This window comes from Urocampus carinirostris, chromosome 8, assembly GCF_059441175.1.
Source record: "Urocampus carinirostris isolate Australia breed hairy pipefish chromosome 8, RoL_Ucar_1.0, whole genome shotgun sequence".
In the NCBI taxonomy this organism is placed as follows: Eukaryota; Metazoa; Chordata; class Actinopteri; order Syngnathiformes; family Syngnathidae; genus Urocampus; species Urocampus carinirostris.
Genome location: NC_142356.1, coordinates 7,436,954 through 7,456,233, shown reverse-complemented (window position 1 = coordinate 7,456,233; position 19,280 = coordinate 7,436,954). Strand labels below are relative to the sequence as shown.

Below are 19,280 nucleotides of genomic sequence, written 5' to 3'. Positions count from 1 at the left end.
CAAATCAAAGCCAAAAGAAACCTTTATTGTTGATCTTATTATCCTTTTACATATTTTTTTACATTCATAAATGCAAATTGACGGGCAGAAAATTGTCTTTAATTACTTATCAATGTGAAATAAAATATATTTTGTCCATCAAGCGTTCCCCACAACCAAAAGGCCAGTAGAAATAATCATATTTGTAAACATTTTGTCAAGAACTGGAACATGATCAGGACCCAAATGCGTGACGTTTCTCACACAAGCCTTTTATTTTACAGGGAATGGATAGTCATGCACGTTAGGCAGCAGTTTGGCGTGGAATGATTGTAAGCCAGAGGTCGATGAGATCGATACCAATTGCCCGAGCAGATATTGGACAGATGGGGTCGATCCCAGACAGGACGGCACAGACAGGATGATATCAAAACAGGATATCGAAATTCAACAGGACAAACTAGACGGGAACGAAACTGGGAACCGATATTAAACAGGACAAAATAAACGGGAACAATACCGGACAGGAAATACCAACAGGAAACAGGACCGAGTCAAAACCCACCTCTTGCGGTGCAGAGGTTCGTTGACGGACTGACAAAGGAAGAGTAAGAGACGGAAAGCCAATATGTCAATGCAATTACTTATTTGCTAAAATATTGTTGTATTTATTTATCACTGTTTTGTTTATTCTCTTACTAATTCTATTAATCTGTTTGATTTATTTTTAAAGCTAAATTTATGTAGGAAAAAAGAAATTTGAGGACAGTAAAATGAAAGATTATCTTTTGGAAAACACGATTTGGTCCCATCTCTCTAAGACCCTAGCTCCTGCGTCCCCCAAGAAAATTAAGTTTGAAAACTCTATTTGGAAGAAAAAATACAAAGAGAAACAAGATAAAGTTTAGGTACATATGCAACATATTACAATTTAAGGGACAGTGTGTAACATGTAATGCTTCCTAGTGGCACAAAAAAACTTTAATTGAGTAAAAAAAATAAACCATTGATTTGAACACTCGGCAAAAATACACGGATTATCATACCAATGTTAATAATTATATTAAGAAAACCATAGGTCAAGATTTTTTTATTTATTTTACACAGTCGGAATCCATACTTAAGGTGGCCGCCATGTTTGTCTGCTGTCGTCCTGCTTAAACAACAGTGCCTCTAGTAGTTAAATATTACACACTGGGGTTTTAAGATATTTGTATAAATAAGGGATTTTTTTCACCTTGTATGTATACATTAGTCTACTTGCAAGAATAACATTTGTTTCTAATTAATGTACAAGTTCATGTTTAATTGTTTTGTCACCCGCAGAGATTTTAGGAAAAAGAAATGCATCAGGCATCCCTAAGTCACCTAAAGTACAAAGTACCAGGGGTCTTTCGGGCATACTGGACACCTCTAAAACGCTCGAAACCCATTGGTCAATTCCCAAACTGGGCTCATTTGACAGGAAGCACTTGCGCTAGCCATATTGGCAACTCTGCCCATTGTGTATTATTATTGTTAATACAATTATTACATTTTGCAAAGATGTCAGAAGAACGAGCGGAAAGATCCGATGGAAAAATCGTAAAGATGGAGATGGACTACAGCGCGACTGTCGATCAGCGTCTCCCGGAATGCGAGAAAATGGCTAAAGTGAGTAGCCGTAGAAAGAGGCACCCTCTGGCTGAGTCATGGTGTCAGCTTCTTGTAGCATTAAGCTAACGTCAAAAACACGTCGGTAAAAATATCTCAATCTAATAATGACATTGAAATTTGGAGTTCCTTAAATGTGAAATCTTAATCTGTCGTTTAGATTCTGCGCCGTCGGTGCTTGTATGATTCAACCTGCTAGCATGCTAACATGTTTAGCCGTCCATTATTGTAGTGATAAACACGATCTTCACATTTTCTAGACAGTTATTATTGAGTTTTCAAAAAATCTCTAAGTTTAAGTAAATATAACACCCCCCAAACAGACATTCAAAAGAGCAGTCTAACGTCATACTCGGTGTTGGGCACGTTACTTTAATAAAAAAGTAATTCGTTATAGTCATGTCATGTTTATTTGTGACGCCCTCAATCACAAAGAGTCTTAAAGTGCTGCACAGACCAGATTATTGCAAACCACAGACTATTATGACACCATCCCCTGATCTAAAACCTACATGAGGGCAAGGAAAAACAAAATCCTCAGTATGAGTCAAGTCATGTTTATTTGTGACGCCCTTAATCAGAGTCTCAAAGGGCTCCACAGACCAGATTGAAAACCACAGACTATTATGACACCACACCCTGATCTAAAACCTACATGAGGGCAAGGAAAAACTCAAAAACCACAACATGAGGAAAACGAAGATACCTTGAGAAGGGACCAGGCTGCAATGGATGTTGCGATGACAAATAAAACACAGATATTGTCAACATAAAATATAGTTTATTCATGTTATAGGAGTTACTCGCCACTTCTTTTAAGAAAGTAACTGAGTTACTAACAAATTTACTGTATAGTAAAAGTATCTAGATACCAAGGAAATTAACTATTTCACTTTCTTTTTCAAAGAAGTTGTTTTATGGCGAAGAATTTGACATTGTCTTAGCAATATTCGAGTCAGTTGAATCAAGAAGAACTGACAGCTAGTTTGTGTTGTATAGCATTGTGATAACTCAACAGCAGAAAGTTTCTTACACTTGAAGTACATCAAAAATAAAGAGTAAACAATATCATAAAATAACAATTAGCAAATACATAACCCCTTACTAAATGTACGTAAACACTAAGGGTGGGACAAAATGCTCTGGTCATAAGATAGTATCACGTTACTAAGGTTCGGATTTGATTTATATCACGATTCTCGATAGTTCAGATTCTACAAGTATTGCGCTTATATATGATTGATTGCAATTTATATATTTTTCCGAAATAAACAGGCGACTTTATTCATTTGGGCGGCAGTAACTTATGAGGTAGAGCGCTTGTCTTGGGACCAAAGAGGTCGCAGATTCGATTCCCAGCTCCTCTGGGTTAAATGCCGAAGTGTCCTTGGGCAAGACACTGAACCCCTAATGCCCCCCATAAGTAGGGTGGCGCCTTGCATCGGTTTTGTGAGTGTGTGTGAATGTGATAGGTGTGAAGCACATTGTAAAGCGCTTTGGAAGGTCTTCAGTGACTTGAGAAGAGCTGTAAAAATGCAGACTTTTTCTTTTTTTTAAATACACTTCCGGGACAATAAACCATGAATGATGATTAAAACAATGCACATCAGTCTGTGTCAGTCAGTCCAGAAGCAGCCACAAAATAACATGACCTGAAATGTTTACGTAACACAAATTAAATTCCATCACGATAATTGCGATTCTACAAGTATTGCGATTCAATATAATTGCCTTTTTTTTTTTTCTTCTAAATATAGGCAACTTAATTCATACACTTCTGGGACAATAAACCATGATGTTTAAACATTGTGCATTAGTTTGCATCTGTCAGTCTGGAAGAAGCCACAAAATGTCATGTCTTGAAATGTCAACGTAACACAAAAGTGGTCCTTTTAATGGTCCTATTTACAGATATCACTATAAGATGATGAATCAATTGAAGCCTCTAAAGTAACAGCTCAAGTGCAAGTGCGGCCTCAGTTGTCGTTGCTAGCCTTCTTCCTCCCTTGTTTGCTTTCCTGCATTTTTACATAACAGATGTTACGTCACAAAATTCGATTCCAGGGTAAACAGTGATTTTAAAAAATCGCCATAGATGAAATTATGATGTATACATGAATCCTTTTTTCATTTATTTATATTTTTTTTGGGTCCCACCCTTAGTCAACGTGCACAAATACCTAGGCACATGAGCATGAAATGTACGTAAACAATGACAAAAACGTACGTAATTGCACACTAAAATGTACGTAATTGCTCACTAAAATGTACGTAATTGCACATTAAAACTTCAGTAAACACACACAAAAAACCTACGTAAACGTGCACAAAAACGTACGTAAATACACACTTAAATGCATGGAATGCACCGCTTATGACTGTCCGTAACAAAAACAATGTCAAAGCGAAAGAAATAATTAGATTATCCCGTTACTGAAAAAATATTGCCTTTACGTAACAGCGATATGTATAACGCCATTATTCCCAACACTGTATACTTAACTAGGAGTGTGGTGCTATGGAAAACAGGCGTTACAGATTCTGGTTGGGATAAAAAGTAACCCAAGTCATCCCATCATGATCCTCACACTTTTCAAGCTTTAAATAAGGGGTCCCAAACTCAATGTACTTAGAGGCCGCATGGGGCTTTCCACAGGATAAGCTCTGGTATAAACATCCCACTGTTGCAAATAGTTTTGTTATTTTTCCACACAAAATAAGAGCTAAAGGCCAAATTAAGAATGAATAAGAAAATCATTCCAGTATTGTATACATAATTACAGTACAGCACGTAACAACATATTTAGATTTAAATGTAAATGGCTTTCTGAACATGGATGGACGTTTTTACATGGTCAGTTTTGAACATGGCTTCTCACAAAACAATTTATTTAAACATTAAATTAGATCTGCACCTTCATGGCTGAAAACGGCAGCCCACACACGAGTTAGACGATTGTGACGCATGATTACACGACAACTAAATACTGTAATCATTCGTGTATCGTGGTTAATGGGACCAGAAACGCCTGCTATATGAAAAAATCCACAAAGTATTTTTTTTTTGCCTAACTAGCACAGAGTTATAACCTGAAACGTTCATATTAAGGCAACGTCCTAAAAGTATTATTCAAGGGGCTGCATTTGGCTCTCGGGCTGCAAGTTTAAGACCAATAATTTAAATCGCTCATTTTCTTCTTCAGGAGGGGAAGCTGCAAGAAGCAGTTGAAAGCTTGTTGTCATTGGAGAAGCAAACTCGAACGGTAAGTGTGATCATGAACTCTTATCTCATTCACTCAAAAGATGGCTTTGGTATCAAAAGTCGGGATTATATTTACGTCTTGCGCTTTTTTCTTCTTCTAACAATTCTCTTCAAAGGCATCTGACATGGTGTCCACCTCGAGAATCCTTGTGGCAGTCGTCCAAATGTGTTATGCGGCAAAAGACTGGGATGCCTTGAACGAAAACATTATGCTGCTTTCCAAAAGGAGGAGTCAACTGAAGCAGGTCCGAGATGTTAATTGGCCATTTTCAAGCTAGCTAGTAGTTGTAACGTTTAAAACATTTTTTCCCCATTAGGCTGTTGCAAAAATGGTTCAAGAATGTTACAAGTACGTCGATTCAGTGACTGACTTGACCATCAAGCTGAGGCTTATTGACACGCTTCGCACCGTGACTGCTGGAAAGGTTTGGAATACTCAGTAGTATCATTTTACAAGTGCTTTTCATGCAATCCACTGCAAAGAACTATAATTGATGGTGCTAGTAGTACAGTAGATCCCAGGGATATGACGTAATCCATTCCGAGGCGGGGATCGCAAAGTGAAATTGGGATAGAAACCTATGGTAATTAGTGTTCTGTACCCTAGTTCAAAATTTTAAAATAACAACCAAGCCTTTAGTAAGTACTACTTATGTTTAATATATGTGTATATAATTAAATAACATTATAGATATATGTTTAAAGAAAAAAATGCCATTTTTTTTACCCTGAGTGTGACCTGACTTGAGGTGGTCAAGTTGAGTAGCAGGTGGATGAAGAGACAGGGATGAGGTCACAACAGAGAATTAGTTTCCAAGGTTTAGTTTTTGCTTCTCTTTAGCCTCAATGCAAGCCTTAGGACCTTAACAAAACACCCCTGCAACCATCTTTTCCAACTGCTACCATCAGGCCGAAGGTTCAGATACCACAAGGCCTGAACAGATTGAGGGGTAGCTTGTTCTTTAAAGCTAGCAATACACTAAACCACAGTTGTGAAACACAGTTAGAAAGTGCAATGTCCCTGTTCTAAGCGCAATACCCTGGTTACTGAGTGCAATATTCCGGTTCTGTACAGTTTTTACTTTAGATGCTCTTGACTTGATTCTTAAACAGTTGTGCAGAAGAACTACTTTATTGCCGAATAAGTACTTACTTTTGTACTGTTAAAGGTTTTTACATTGTACTGTTATACTTGACTTCGTTTTGCAATGCAATATTTTTCACTTGTCTCGTTGACTTGTTACTGCGCCTGAAATATCTCAGTTCAAGCGCAATATCCCTGTTGTGTATAGTTTTTACTTCATATGTAAATACTTTATATTAGAGGCGAACACGTTTTACTTCTTTTCTATTCGTGGTTCTTTGTATTGTATATTTTTCCCAACTGAAGTGCTACTGTAATCTCGTTGTAGATGTATAATGATGATAAAGGTGGTTCTGATTCTGAAGAATCTTAACTGAATGAAAAATAGGGATTGTGAGAGGTAGTTCAGCCACTGGACTATTAGTATTTTGATGTTGCCGTGATGCAAAACCAATAGCAGACCAGCATTTAATATGACTTGGACTATTAGCAGACAGGCATCTTGGAGACGTAACTCATCATACACAGGAACATCACAAAGTTTGAATCTTATACCTGTATGTAAATACTCATATCAGTATTTTTTGGGCTCACAAAAGAAGTATTGCTTCTGTCGTTTAGTGGGGAAAATGCTGTAAAGAGGGTCCAGAAAACCTTAATCAAAACACTACTTTGAAAAGCATTACCCTATGTTTTACATTTATTTAATGATTATAGATGGACAATAAGCCTACCAAAGATTTAGAAAGTGGCAAATACTTTTCAATTTTGTCAAAATTTAGGATTGTCCCTGGTAGTTCTCTTAAAATTTTTAATGCTGTACTCCATCCCACAAATGTTATTGTATCGGAAGAAAAATAGATGGCGTTTCTTTTTGTCTAATGTCAAACTTGCCGTCTGTGCAGATCTATGTTGAGATTGAGCGTGCCAGGCTCACAAAGACCTTGGCTAATATCAAAGAACAAAGTGGAGACGTAAAAGAGGCGGCGTCCATTCTTCAGGAGTTGCAGGTAAGAGACTGAATATATGGCGACAATTGAAAAGGCTGATCTGACTTATTTCCCATTCTTTTTTTGAATCAGGTTGAGACGTATGGTTCAATGGAGAAAAAGGAAAAGGCGGAATTCATCTTGGAACAGATGAGGCTTTGTGTCGCTGTCAAAGATTACATTCGAACGCAGATTATCAGCAAGAAGATAAACACCAAATTCTTCCAAGAGGAAGGCAGTGAGGTGAGTGACCTTGTACAGAGTAGAGGTGTCTCTGTGTGTTTTTTGCCAACAACGCCGAACACAATTTTAACAAAACATTATTACCAACGGACAATTTAGGAACTGAAGTTGAAGTACTACAACTTGATGATTCAAGTGGACCAGCATGAGGGGTCCTACTTGTCCATCTGCAAACACTATCGAGCCATTTATGACACTCCATGCATCTTGGAAGACAACACTAAGTGGCAGCAGGTATGTTCGTCCTTTGAAAGTGGATCGTCTCCTCATACGAATCTATTCTTCTCATGTTTGCTCGAAATGTTTGTTTCAGGCCCTGAAAAGTGTCGTGCTGTATGTTATTCTCGCCCCGTATGACAACGAACAATCCGACCTCGTACACAGAATCAGCGCGGATAAGAAATTGGAAGAGATTCCCAAATACAAGTAGGTAGTGTGACATGTCCAGAACATCAGCAAAATGTTTTTTTTTTCCAAAATCAATAGAAACTACTAAAGCAGTGATAAACAATGTTTGTTCCAAAAATATATTTAAAAAGAAAATTCAAGTATAAATACAGTTAAACTTGAAGACTATTATCTCAAAAGTTACTGTCTTGATTTTCTTGTTGTAAAATTTACATATCCATGGTACGAATAAAAATATGATCATCTTCTCTTACTACAAAAACTAGCATTGTTGTCCCGTTATGCAAATAAATCATAGTTCTTCTACACCGAAAGCTAGTGAATGGTAAATGGTTTGCATTTATAGAGCGCTTTTCAAGTCACTGAAGACCTCCCAAAGCGCTTACACTACAATGTGCTTCACACTCACCCATTCACACACACACTTACACACCGATAGCGGCGTCAGCCATGCAAGGCACCTACCTGCTTTTTGCAGGCGTTGTTTTGTTTAGTATTCTTTCAATAGCTGAAAACTAGCAAATAGCATCATGTTTGCAAAAGAAAATGTCGCTACATTGTTAAATTTGCCACAGGGCTCAGATTGAAGTTAAAGACAAAAAAAGTTGAGGCTTATGGTCCAGGACAGGTGTCTCCAACATGGTGTCCTCTAAGGACATGTTCTGAAAATAGCTCACCAGTCCTGGGTCATAGTGATTATGTGGTGTGTCTTGGGCAATTACAGCCTGGTGGCGCCCATCCCTACCCAGGCCAACATATGTTTCCGCCCAGTCTTAAACAGGGGACTTTTCGCGTGCTAGGCAAAGTTCGAACCACTGCATTTGGAAACATGTGGTTGACTGAGTCTATTTAAGCCTTCTTCCAGTAATTAACTTGTCAATCACCTTGTAACAACATAGTAATAATATGAGAAGTTCTAATGAGTAACGAAAAGTAGCTCTCAGCTTGAAAAAGGCTGGTAACTCCTGGTCTAGGAAATACAGTAGCAAACTTTTGCATCAATTAGTAACATCCAAGCGAGTAGACGAAAAGTAGATGACCGATCGGGCACAAATAATCCATCCTTTTTCTTTTTTATCGGGAGGAGGCCGCTACAGATTTTGGCCAACTGCGCCAAGCCCCTGAGTGGCAGCTGCCAACTCGATTTCAATAACATTTAGTCACTGCCGAAAACAAACCATAGCTACGTCTACTGGTGGTAACAATACTTACATTCAATCACAACAAACGATGGATATATTTTTTTTAAACGGTCATCGAGAGGGAAACCCGGCCTGAAACCGATCCTAATAAATGACATTTTAGGCCTGACCAAGTTTGGGCTCCAGGCCCAAGATCACAAATTTGAAGGATACAATAATAATACAATTTTGGACTCTAAAAGTATTTGAGGACAGCTGTACTAATTCTGTACTTTATCTATAGTATAACATGAGATTTAGGTTTTATCTGCTTGCTATCTATCACCAGGGATCTCCTCAAGCAATTCACCACCATGGAGCTCATGCGTTGGGCCGCCCTTGTGGAGGATTACGGCAAAGAGCTTCGAGAGGGCTCACTAGGGAGCCCCGCCACCGAGGTCTTTTTGTATACTGAAGAAGGCGAGAAGCGATGGAAGGATCTGAAGAACAGAGTGGTGGAGCATGTAAGTCAATCACGCACAGTGGTTGAATAAGTCACATTGAAAACATTCAAACAGATGTCCATCCATCCATTATCCACGCCACTTATCCTCAGTAGGGTTGCAGGGGTGCTGGAGATCATCCCAGCTAACTTCGGGCAGTGGGCAGGGGACACCCTGACCTGGTTGTAGAACAACAAAAAACGTTAAAGTTGGATAAAGATTAGTCACAAAATAGTATATAATGCTTCTTATATCTATGTGTATATTACTAAATAACATAAATGTACGCCTTTAACTACAGGCCCCTCTGACCCATCCACTGAGTCTTCCCTTATTGCCCCACTGTCATGTATGTTTGTCATTCAACTGTTCATTTTTTTGTGTGTAATGACTTTTGATCTCCAAATAACAGGGTTCATATGGGTGGTTGACATCCTTGAAAATGCTTCAATTTTAATGTTGTGCCTTCAAGGTTAGGAAAGTGCTTGAATTTTGGGTGTAGTGATTGAAAATGCTTGAAATTGTTGCCATGGCCATGTTTTTTATGTCAGTCTGACTTTAAACCACTCAAAAATGAAGGGGAGAAGTGCATGAAAAGACACAGACACTCCTGCTCTTAGTCATTACGACGTCATGTAAGCAGCAACGACCCTACTGGTCGCACCCAAGAGGACTGCTCTGTTTAGAAAACCAGCTCTTTTGGCTCAGCTTACTGAGACGAGCTCTTTGGGCTGCCATGCGGCTCCTCAGATTTTATTTTTTTTTCTCCTTAAATTATATCGATGATAATATAACATTATGCCCCAAAATTTTGAGACTGAAGACAGCTGGGATTGGCTCCAGTACCCCCGTGACCCTACTGAGGATGAGCGGTGAAGATAATGGATAGATGGAACTCTTCAGTGCTATAGATAGATAGATAGATACTTTATTCATCCCAGCAGGGAAATTCACATTTCCAGGAGCATCCCTTCGCTGAGAACTATACAATAATAAAGCAAAAGGAATACAATATACAAATACCCAATGTGACGTGCTAATAACCACTGTAGCGTGTTCTATAGAGTATTTAAATAGTGCTACATAAAATACACACTCAATAAAAGTACGGTAGTATGCAATGTAGGGGGTGTGGTTTAATGTGGGCCTTTACTCCGCCGGGTGGAGTTAAAGAGCCTCATGGCATGAGGAAGAAAAGATCTCTTCAGTCTGTCTGTGGTACAAGACAGTGACAGCAGTCTGTCGCTGAAGCTGCTCTTCTGTCTGGATATAATGCTGTGTAGTGGATGTGATGAATTGTCCATGATTGACCGCAGCTTTTTCACTGCCCAACTCTCAGCTACTGTTGTCAGGCTGTCCAGCTCTGTGCCCACAACAGAGCTCGCTTTCCTCGCCAGTTTATTGAGACGAGAGGCATCCTTCTTCTTGACGCTGCCTCCCCAACACGCTGCCGCATACATGATAAAATGCAAAAAACAGGGATGTGATTTTTCCGACTATAGTCGGAATTCCGACTTTTTCACTTGCGTAGCAAACAAATCAGACTGTCTCACGCTTTCCTTTATTGCTCTGGCGCATCCTGGTGGCCGTTAGAAAAATTGCATAAATTGGCCACATCGTTGCACAAGCTGCAGGGTCTGAACTGCATTTGAACTGACCTTGCAGTATTTACAAAAAAAAATCAGGTATGTGGGCAAATTATTTTGTTATTTAAATCTTCAAAAGATGTTAAATTATTAATTTAAGCATGGTTTTGGACAAGTAAATTGCTTAAAACCCTGGAGCTTTGGGGGGGCATCGCCCCCCCCAATGGGCTCTGCCCTGGGCCCCCAAACCCCCGCCTAGGTTTCAGACTTTTTCTCCTCACCTCAATCACATCCCTGGCAAAAAAAGGCTATTTACAATTCTATTCCAACCAATTTATACACTGATCCTCTAAAAATTACGAGGGAAAAAATTAAAAAAAAGAGCAGCGTTGTCTTAAGACTGAAAGATTGCTCCGAAGCAGAGTGCATTCAATCGATATCATTAAAATGAGTCTAGATTTGACTCGTTTTTCTGCTTTTTATACATAAGGTCCTTTCTTTTTTCGTCTTCTGTATTGAATGCAACTATTACCCAACACCTATTGATCCCTTTCCGTGTGACGTAGCCAAGCTGTGGTTGCATTGTTGAAGCAGGATGGCAGAATTCATGTCAGTTTATAGCAGCCCATTGACACCCAAGGATCGTAAATTGTAGACACACTAGGAACCGTTCGAAATAGCACAGTGATTTTGGCCATGAAGAAAATAAGAACTACAGTAAATTCCGGACTTTAAGCCGCTACTTTTTTCCCAAACGTTCAACCCTGCGGCTTATTCAATGATGCTGCCAATTTATGTAATTTTTCTAACAGCCGCCAGTGGCGCTCGAGTACAAAAGGTAAGATTTAGACCGGTGGAATATTTGCGCTGAGGAAGACTGCAACTTCTTAGCTTGTGCACAAATTAATTAGCGTAGACATATCCTCATCATGCAAATTGCAAAAAGAAAGGCACTTGACGAAGCTTTCAAGCTAAACGTAATTAAGCAGAAGGAAACAGAGCTACTGCACGTAAACTTTACTTTGCGGGCGTGTTATTGAATAAGGGAGCGTGGGACGACGTCTATATGACATAGTCTCTTTCCCATACTGGGGAAGACGACTTTGATGACGTCAGTTATGAGGAAGAAGATGAGGACGGTTTACCGTGATGACTACAAGTACGGTATGTTTTTTTTTAACAAAGCCGTTTACTGTGTTGCGAGCCTGTTGCTAGTAGCGTTTTGCTACCCTTCACAGGCACGGTTTGGGAAGAAAGTTATAATATTATTATTAAAGCTTTGAAAACTCGGTGTACCGTCTTTCTTTGTAAATATGTATAATATGTTTTGTATTTATTTGAGACACTTATTCTGATATGTTTTGCGAATTAAAAAAGAGGGGCGGAGCAAACGCGCGCTGACGGGAAGTGGGGTAAAGGTGAGTGAGACCTGTTGTCGCGGCGGACAATAGTGGATATATATTTTTCCCACCCTTACCTTTGGAAATAGACTTTTTTTCCTTGGATTAGTTTCAACGGGTACCCTGACTCTGTAGGTCTGCATAAAACTTTAAGTGCCGGTATCATTTTCAGTTTGATTTGCCGGCTGTGGTTTTTGAACTGTGTACTTTATATTCGGTTACAGTCACAGGACTCAAAGTCGGGTTTGTGTTAATTTTGTGATTGTGTTACATGTTTTAATGTGGACGCATGCGGCTTATATACAGGTGCGGCTTTTGTAAGTACAAAAGCTGTTAACCTCTTAAAATGTGGTGGGTGCGGCTTATAATCTAACGGTATTAGAATTTCAAAAGTTAAAAAACAACGTACAAAAAAAACCATGTTGACTATGATGAGCGCTCAAGTACTTTAACAAATGAAATCTGTTTTTTTCCACAGAACATAAGAATAATGGCCAAATATTACACACGAATAACAATGAAGAGGATGGCTGGCCTCCTTGATCTCTCCATCGATGTAAGGATGAAGAATGCATTTTTTTAAAACAAAAAATATTCCTGCCGCATGATATAAAATCTTTCCCATTCCATAGGAATCCGAAGAGTTCCTCTCCAGCCTGGTTGTGAACAAGACCATCTACGCCAAAGTGGACCGTCTGGCCGGAATCATCAACTTCCAAAAGCCCAAAGATCCCAACGACCTCCTCAACGACTGGTCGCAAAAACTCAACTCGCTCATGTCGCTGGTCAACAAGACCACGCATCTCATCGCCAAGGAGGAGATGATCCACAACCTGCAGTAAAAACCATGTCGCTGTCGTTACTTTTTTCGTTTTTCATGTTTTCAGCAGCAGAACAGTGTTGCTTTTTGTCCATTAAAACAGGAACTTTGTGTACTCTTTTCAAGTCTTCCTGCAGTGTCTGAAATAACGTCTGCCCGGACGCTTGGGGCGTACAACTCACAAAACGTCTCCGCCCGGGTGGCCGACAACTTTTTCAAGGAAAAAAAAAAACGAATGATTTTTTTTTTTCCAAATCAAACGTTTGCTTTATTCCGTTTTCGAAATCTTCGTTCGGTTTGGAAATTTCGGAATTTCGGTTGATTTGGCAATTTGCATACTCGGCGGCCAATCAGAAGCCTGCGACGAATAACTTCCTGCTTCTGGATTTTCCCAAGCCTTATAAGGCCGTGCATTTTGCTTATCATTTTTCCAAAATCGACGCGCAGACGCAGGAAAAATGGATAAGTGGTTAGGAATGAAGCCAAAACCTCAGCCCCAGAAGAAATATTCAAAAGAAGCTAACACAATTTATGACGCTACAAAACGTAAACGTACATTAAGAGCATCGTGGACAGAGGAGTTCACGTGGCTTGTAGCAGACGACGCAACGCAAACATTGCATGAATGTAGAAAATACAGGTACATACTGATGGCAGATGGAAAATGGCGATGTCATATAAATTCTATGGATGTTATAAGTAGATTTATAATAAACTTAATTTTAAAGAGTTCTGATTATCAATCCTTAATACTTTGCAACAACGGGTTTCTTTTTGCGATTAGTCTTATTGCATTTCAAGTTGTGAAAAATGGGGCAGGCAACTTTTCAGAGTTGTCTGCCCTGGAGTCCGCTAACTTTTTGTCATGGGTTTCAGACACTGCTTCCTGCCGTGCCTGACCTGTTACTTATTCAAAAAAATAGAGATTCTCCGTTTTGTGTTAGAAATTGTGTAATATGCCGTACGATGGCAAATATATATTGCAGCCCTCAGGATTATAGTTTGTGGCCCCGCCTTAATATGAAAGTTAAAAGTACAGTATGTATTATTAGACCACTCAATATTGCTGTATTATGTCAGGCAGCTAGGCGGCGCAGTGATTAGCGCGTGTGCAGCACAGTCCTGAGGTCATGAGATCGAACCTCCTGTGTGGAGTTTGCATCTTCTCCCCGTGCGTGGGTTTCCTCCGGGCACTTCGGTTTCCCCCACATTCCAAAAACATGCATGTCCCGGTCCAAATTGTCCCTAGGTGTGAATGAGCGAGTGAAGTGTCTGTCCCTGTGTGCCCTGCGACTGGCTTGCAACCGGTTCAGGGTGTCCCCTGCCCACTGCCTGAGGATAGCTGGGATGGGCTCTAGCAGCCCCGCGACCCTACTGAGGATAAGCGGCGCTGATAATAGATGGTTGTCAGGCAGCCGGAAACGAGTTTCAAAGCACAAGGAAGAATACAAATAATTGAGACTCAAAGCGACCAAAAAGAACTATTTTTCTTATTTCTTTAGCCCAGCCTTTCCCAAAATTTTTCGTTTTTTAGCCACCCGTAGAAGCAAGATGGCGCACAATCTCTTGGTGAGGTTCATATTGAGCCGGATGAATAGAAATTTCTCGAGTATTTAAAAAATCTCCATTCTTTTATTTCATGCTAAGTATTGAACCCTCCTGTTGCCCTTGGGTCAAATGACCTACTACTTCATTGTTAAAAACCCAGAATACAATGTATATGTTTTTAACTTTTTAAATTTTGTTTGGTCAAAACTGAAACATTTTCATGAAAAGTATAACTGTAAATGGTCTGCATTTATATTTATATAGCGCTTGTCAAGTCAATGAAGCGCTTTACAATGTACTTCACACTTACTCATTCACACACACACTCACACACCGATAGCAGTGTCAGCCATGCAAGGCAACTACCTGCTTATCGGGGGCATTAGGAATTCAGTGTCTTGATCAAGGACACTTTGTCAGGAGCTGGGAATCGAACCTGCGACTTCTTGATCCCAAGATGGGCCCTTCATCCACTGTAACAAATCATTTTGTGTGCCCAAAAACATAAAATGAAACTTTGAAGCAATAGTGCGTTTGTATAGTAGTATCTTTAAGATGCCAGTCTGCTATTAGTCAATCTTGTATAAAATGCTGGCCTGCTCTTGGTTTGTTTCGTGAAAATGCTGACATGCTATTGGTTGAACTACTTCGCTTCCGCATGATGTAAAATATTTTCCATTCCATGACAATACAATAATGTATTTCTTGTACTGAATTTATTCACTATTGTCCCAAAGGCTTGTAGTAATGCTAAAGGGAGAAGCAAGAACACGATAACCATGGCAACAAAGCTTGCGATTTTTGAAAAAAGTGGACGCATCCGAAATTTTACTCTCTCAGGAATTAAGCTGCCACCATCAACAAGAGGGACGTTTATTTAAATTAAAGAGTTGATTATCGCAAATTCTAAAATCACTCTTAATTTAAATCCACCGTCTCCTGCCTCTGCATGCGCCCAGTAACTCCCCTGTACCAGCTCAGGTGACATCACACCAAAGGTAAATTTTTCGTTTAGATGAATATTTATCATCTTATTTAATCATATACATTTTTATTACAGGTAAGTAGTTCATAATATTGTGTCATTTAAATGGTTTTATGTGAGATACCTTTGAACGGACTCATTCTACTTACAAAAGGATTTAATGTCGTTTTACTTTCAAATCTGCTTTAAATAGACGCTTTGGTCAACTTCAAAATACATATATTTGTGGTTATCATAATGGAGGTATAAATAAATATACAATTTCAATTTTTTCATGACCTAAATTTAAAATTGCGAATTTTGACCGCGTAAACAAAACGAATGTCACTAAAAGATCACGCGCACGCGCTCACTCGCGCGCTCCTTCCAACCTTCAGATCACTTCCTCCCATGATCCTTCGCGCGAGTCTGACAAGTGGATCCAAGATGGCGTAGAAAGTAAAGCTAGGTAAGTGTTGACTTCCCATTTTACAATCGTGCATTTTCATTTTTATTTCGAACATTTTATGGATTTTTTCTAGCGCCCCGCTCGGGAAAAAACACTCGGGTTTGGATTTTACCCGACGACACCAACGTGGTGTCAAATTAATTCTATGCGCCAAAATACCGGAGCGGAATCACAGGCCCGAACCCGTTTTGTTTCGGCGACCCAAGCTAGCCAGACTAGCTTGCTAACACGACTCCATGAACATTTGTGTCGTTATTCTCGTTTTACTTTATATTATGTGTGCAAAAGATGCTTTGACATGCAAATGAACTGCCAACGGCGCGCTCCCCCGTTAACGGCATTGCAATTGCCTCTCTGCTAAAGCGACGCGAACGAAACCGTTCCCGAGGCTTTGAAACGTCACCGTTTTGTCATATTCAAAACAAGTTTTCCTCGTGATAGAGAAAAAAAGTGAGATTTTACCCTGTTCATTCAACTATTAACGTTTCTCAAATGTGATTGGAATTTTCGGTTTGGAACCGTGGGTCTGAACGAAACAAATCGCTTGTATTATGAAGATCACTGGTCCGTTATTTCATCCATAGCATTGATGATTATTTTTCTACAACATTTGTCCCCAGTGCAATGTTTTCTAACGCAGAACATTTGGAACTGGAATCCTCAAAGTATTTTGCAGTATCAACTCGAGCTATGTATGGTAAATGGTCAAAGGTCTGCATTTATATGCGCTTTGGGAGGTCTTTTCATGCCAATGAAGACCTCCCAAAGCGCTTTACAATATGCTTCACACTTACCCATTCACACACTCACACATCAATAGGGAGTCAGCCATGCAAGGCGCCTACCTGCTTATTGGGGGCATTAGGGATTCAGTGTCTTGCCCAAGGACACTTCGATATTCAAAACAGAGGAGCCGGGAATCGAACCTGCGACCTCTTGATCACAAGACGAGCGCTCTAGCTCCTGATCACGCAAACAACAGACATAACTGATAATGTGCTGCACATAAAATATTACTACCATCAGCTTCCGGATTGAATCCATGTCGGTGTCATTAGTCTCATTTGTTAAATGAAATTAAATGATCTGCATTTGTATAGCGCTTTTCAAGTCAATGACTTCCCAAAGCGCTTTAAAATGTGCTCCACATTTCCCAATAGCGGCCTTGCAGCCATGTAAGGCGCTAACCTGCTTATTGGGGGTATTAGGGGTTCCAGTGTCTTACCCAAGGACACTTCGACATGTAACACGGACGATATATATATATATATATATAGGTAGGTAGGTCTTGATCCCAAGACGAGCGCTCTACCTCCTAAACTACTGCCGCCCCCAAATCTATGTTCCCTGACCGGGAATCGAACCCAGGCTGAGGCGGTGAGAGCGCCGAATCCTAACCACTAGACCACCAGTTCAAAGTCTGAAATCTATCTTCCCCATAATAAAATGGTTTACTCGTTATTTGTTTCTGTCCAATATAAAATTCCACTTTTCCCGCCTCAAAAGTCAAGTCACTTTTATTTGTATAGCCGTTAATCATAAAAGTCTCAAAAGGGCTGCACAGAGCACCATATCATCCGCCGATCTAAAGTCTTTTTGGGGCAAGAGAAATCTCCAAAAACATCAGCATGAGGAAAATTAAAAATCCTTGAGAAGGGGTCGCGTATGAGGATGATTGCTGCGATGTTTGTTGCAGGTACATGGGAAAAACTGAAATTGTGCAAAAAGTCCAATAACCACAACAACAAATCTTCGCTACAGGTTCTCGATTATGATATGCATTAGTTCTCTGCCGGTTTGATGGCTCAGAAAAACATGTGCACAATTCCAAAATGATGTACCGTGTCTGAGTTGTTCTGAGGATTTTCCAATAAGAAATAATCATAACTTTATTAATTGGTCCTCACCCATATTAAAATTCTACTTTTTACCAATGAAACATGTATCAATTAGTCCTAAGCAACTCAATTTCCTGAGAGTGCTCAGGAAAATAACCTGGAAAAGAAGCAGTGTGGAGTATTCTGGCATCACAAGGTACAATGCTGAGAGCACGGCCGTAACCAGAAAAAAACCTCACACAGTCATCAAGATTGCCCTGAAAATCGTGGGCTGCTATCTCTTCAGTCTGGAGGACAATTTAGGCTTGCGATGTAATTCTAAATGGAGCTGCACAATAGACCAAAATCTAACCGATACTGAAGTGTGACTGCGATTGTGTGATTGCAAGACACTGCGTTTTTTTCAAGGTTTTATAGTTCCATGTATATTTTTTCCCCTTTGTTAATTCAGTGATTGTTTGCTAATCAGAGGCAAGTTTTAATGGCACTGGCTAATAAACTCGAGGCAAAGTTTGCTAGCAGCATGCTCAGTAATTAATGCTCAGCAGACAGCAACCGTAACAAAGCTCCCCAGAAGAGGGCACTGTTTTTTTAAGGTTAGATAGATAGATAGATAGATACTTTATTCATCCCCGAAGGGAAATTCACATTTCCAGCAGCATCCCTGAGAAAATAACACGGGAGCTGCTGGAGTGGCTGCCATTCGTGACGGCGCCGGAAGTAGAAAAGCATGTCACTAAGATTAAGTACTCATGAAAAAAAGAACAAGCACCGAAAATGCACTTTTCTTTTAAAATCAAATCTAAATCTAAATTGAAGTACCTTTCAGAAAAATCACCATTTTTTCCCCAAATATTTTGTAGCCCTAATTCTAAATGTGAATTGCAATAGAATTATCTTTATTGTCATTCATACCAGTATAGAGGGCATTGTTTACAATGAGATTATACGTGACATTCCAGTATAGAAATGTATTAAATGACGTAAAGGAAAATAATGAGTTTAAAAAAAAAATATTTTGTTATATATGCAATAGTTACAAGGCAGTGCTTGTATAAGACTGGTTCGAATTTTAAGTGCATAGAAAAACAGTGCAAGAAATAAGATGAGAGTAAAGAAATAAAGATGATTATAGTTTTTTTTTTTTATAGATGACAAGATTTGTGCTTAAGTCTTGTGTGCCTGTTTAGGGTGGTGATGGCTCAAGGGAATAAACTATACAGTAAGACCTCGGTTATCGCAGTTAATAGGGACCAAAACCACCCGCGATAAGTGAATATCCGAAGTAGCGCTGCACCTTGGGGGGAAAACAAAAAAATTGTTTTAAATTATTATTTTTTAGACCCTGTTAATGGGGATCAAAACCACCCGCTAAAAGTGAAAGTCTGCGAAGTAGCGACGCCCCTTCAAAAA

At 39.5% G+C, this 19,280-nt stretch overlaps 2 protein-coding genes across 3 annotated transcripts in view; both read left to right on the top strand.

The window, feature by feature from the left end:
* Positions 1-1,413: 1,413 nt before the first annotated feature.
* On the top strand, positions 1,414-13,168 carry psmd12 (proteasome 26S subunit, non-ATPase 12). The gene is made up of 11 exons (XM_088341480.1): positions 1,414-1,632; positions 4,836-4,895; positions 5,011-5,139; positions 5,212-5,319; positions 6,884-6,988; positions 7,061-7,210; positions 7,310-7,444; positions 7,524-7,636; positions 9,089-9,263; positions 12,707-12,784; positions 12,861-13,168. The coding sequence occupies exons 1-11, from the start codon at positions 1,525-1,527 to the stop codon at positions 13,068-13,070; spliced, it is 1,371 nt and encodes a 456-aa protein (XP_088197606.1). The 5' UTR covers positions 1,414-1,524; the 3' UTR covers positions 13,071-13,168.
* A 2,813-nt stretch (positions 13,169-15,981) lies between these two features.
* helz (helicase with zinc finger) overlaps positions 15,982-19,280 on the top strand; it is a 35,998-nt gene continuing 32,699 nt past the window's right edge. For both annotated transcript variants that reach the window (XM_088341479.1, XM_088341478.1), the window contains exon 1: positions 15,982-16,029. The gene's annotated coding sequence lies outside the window, so the exon portion shown is untranslated. The remainder of the gene's footprint in view (positions 16,030-19,280) is intronic.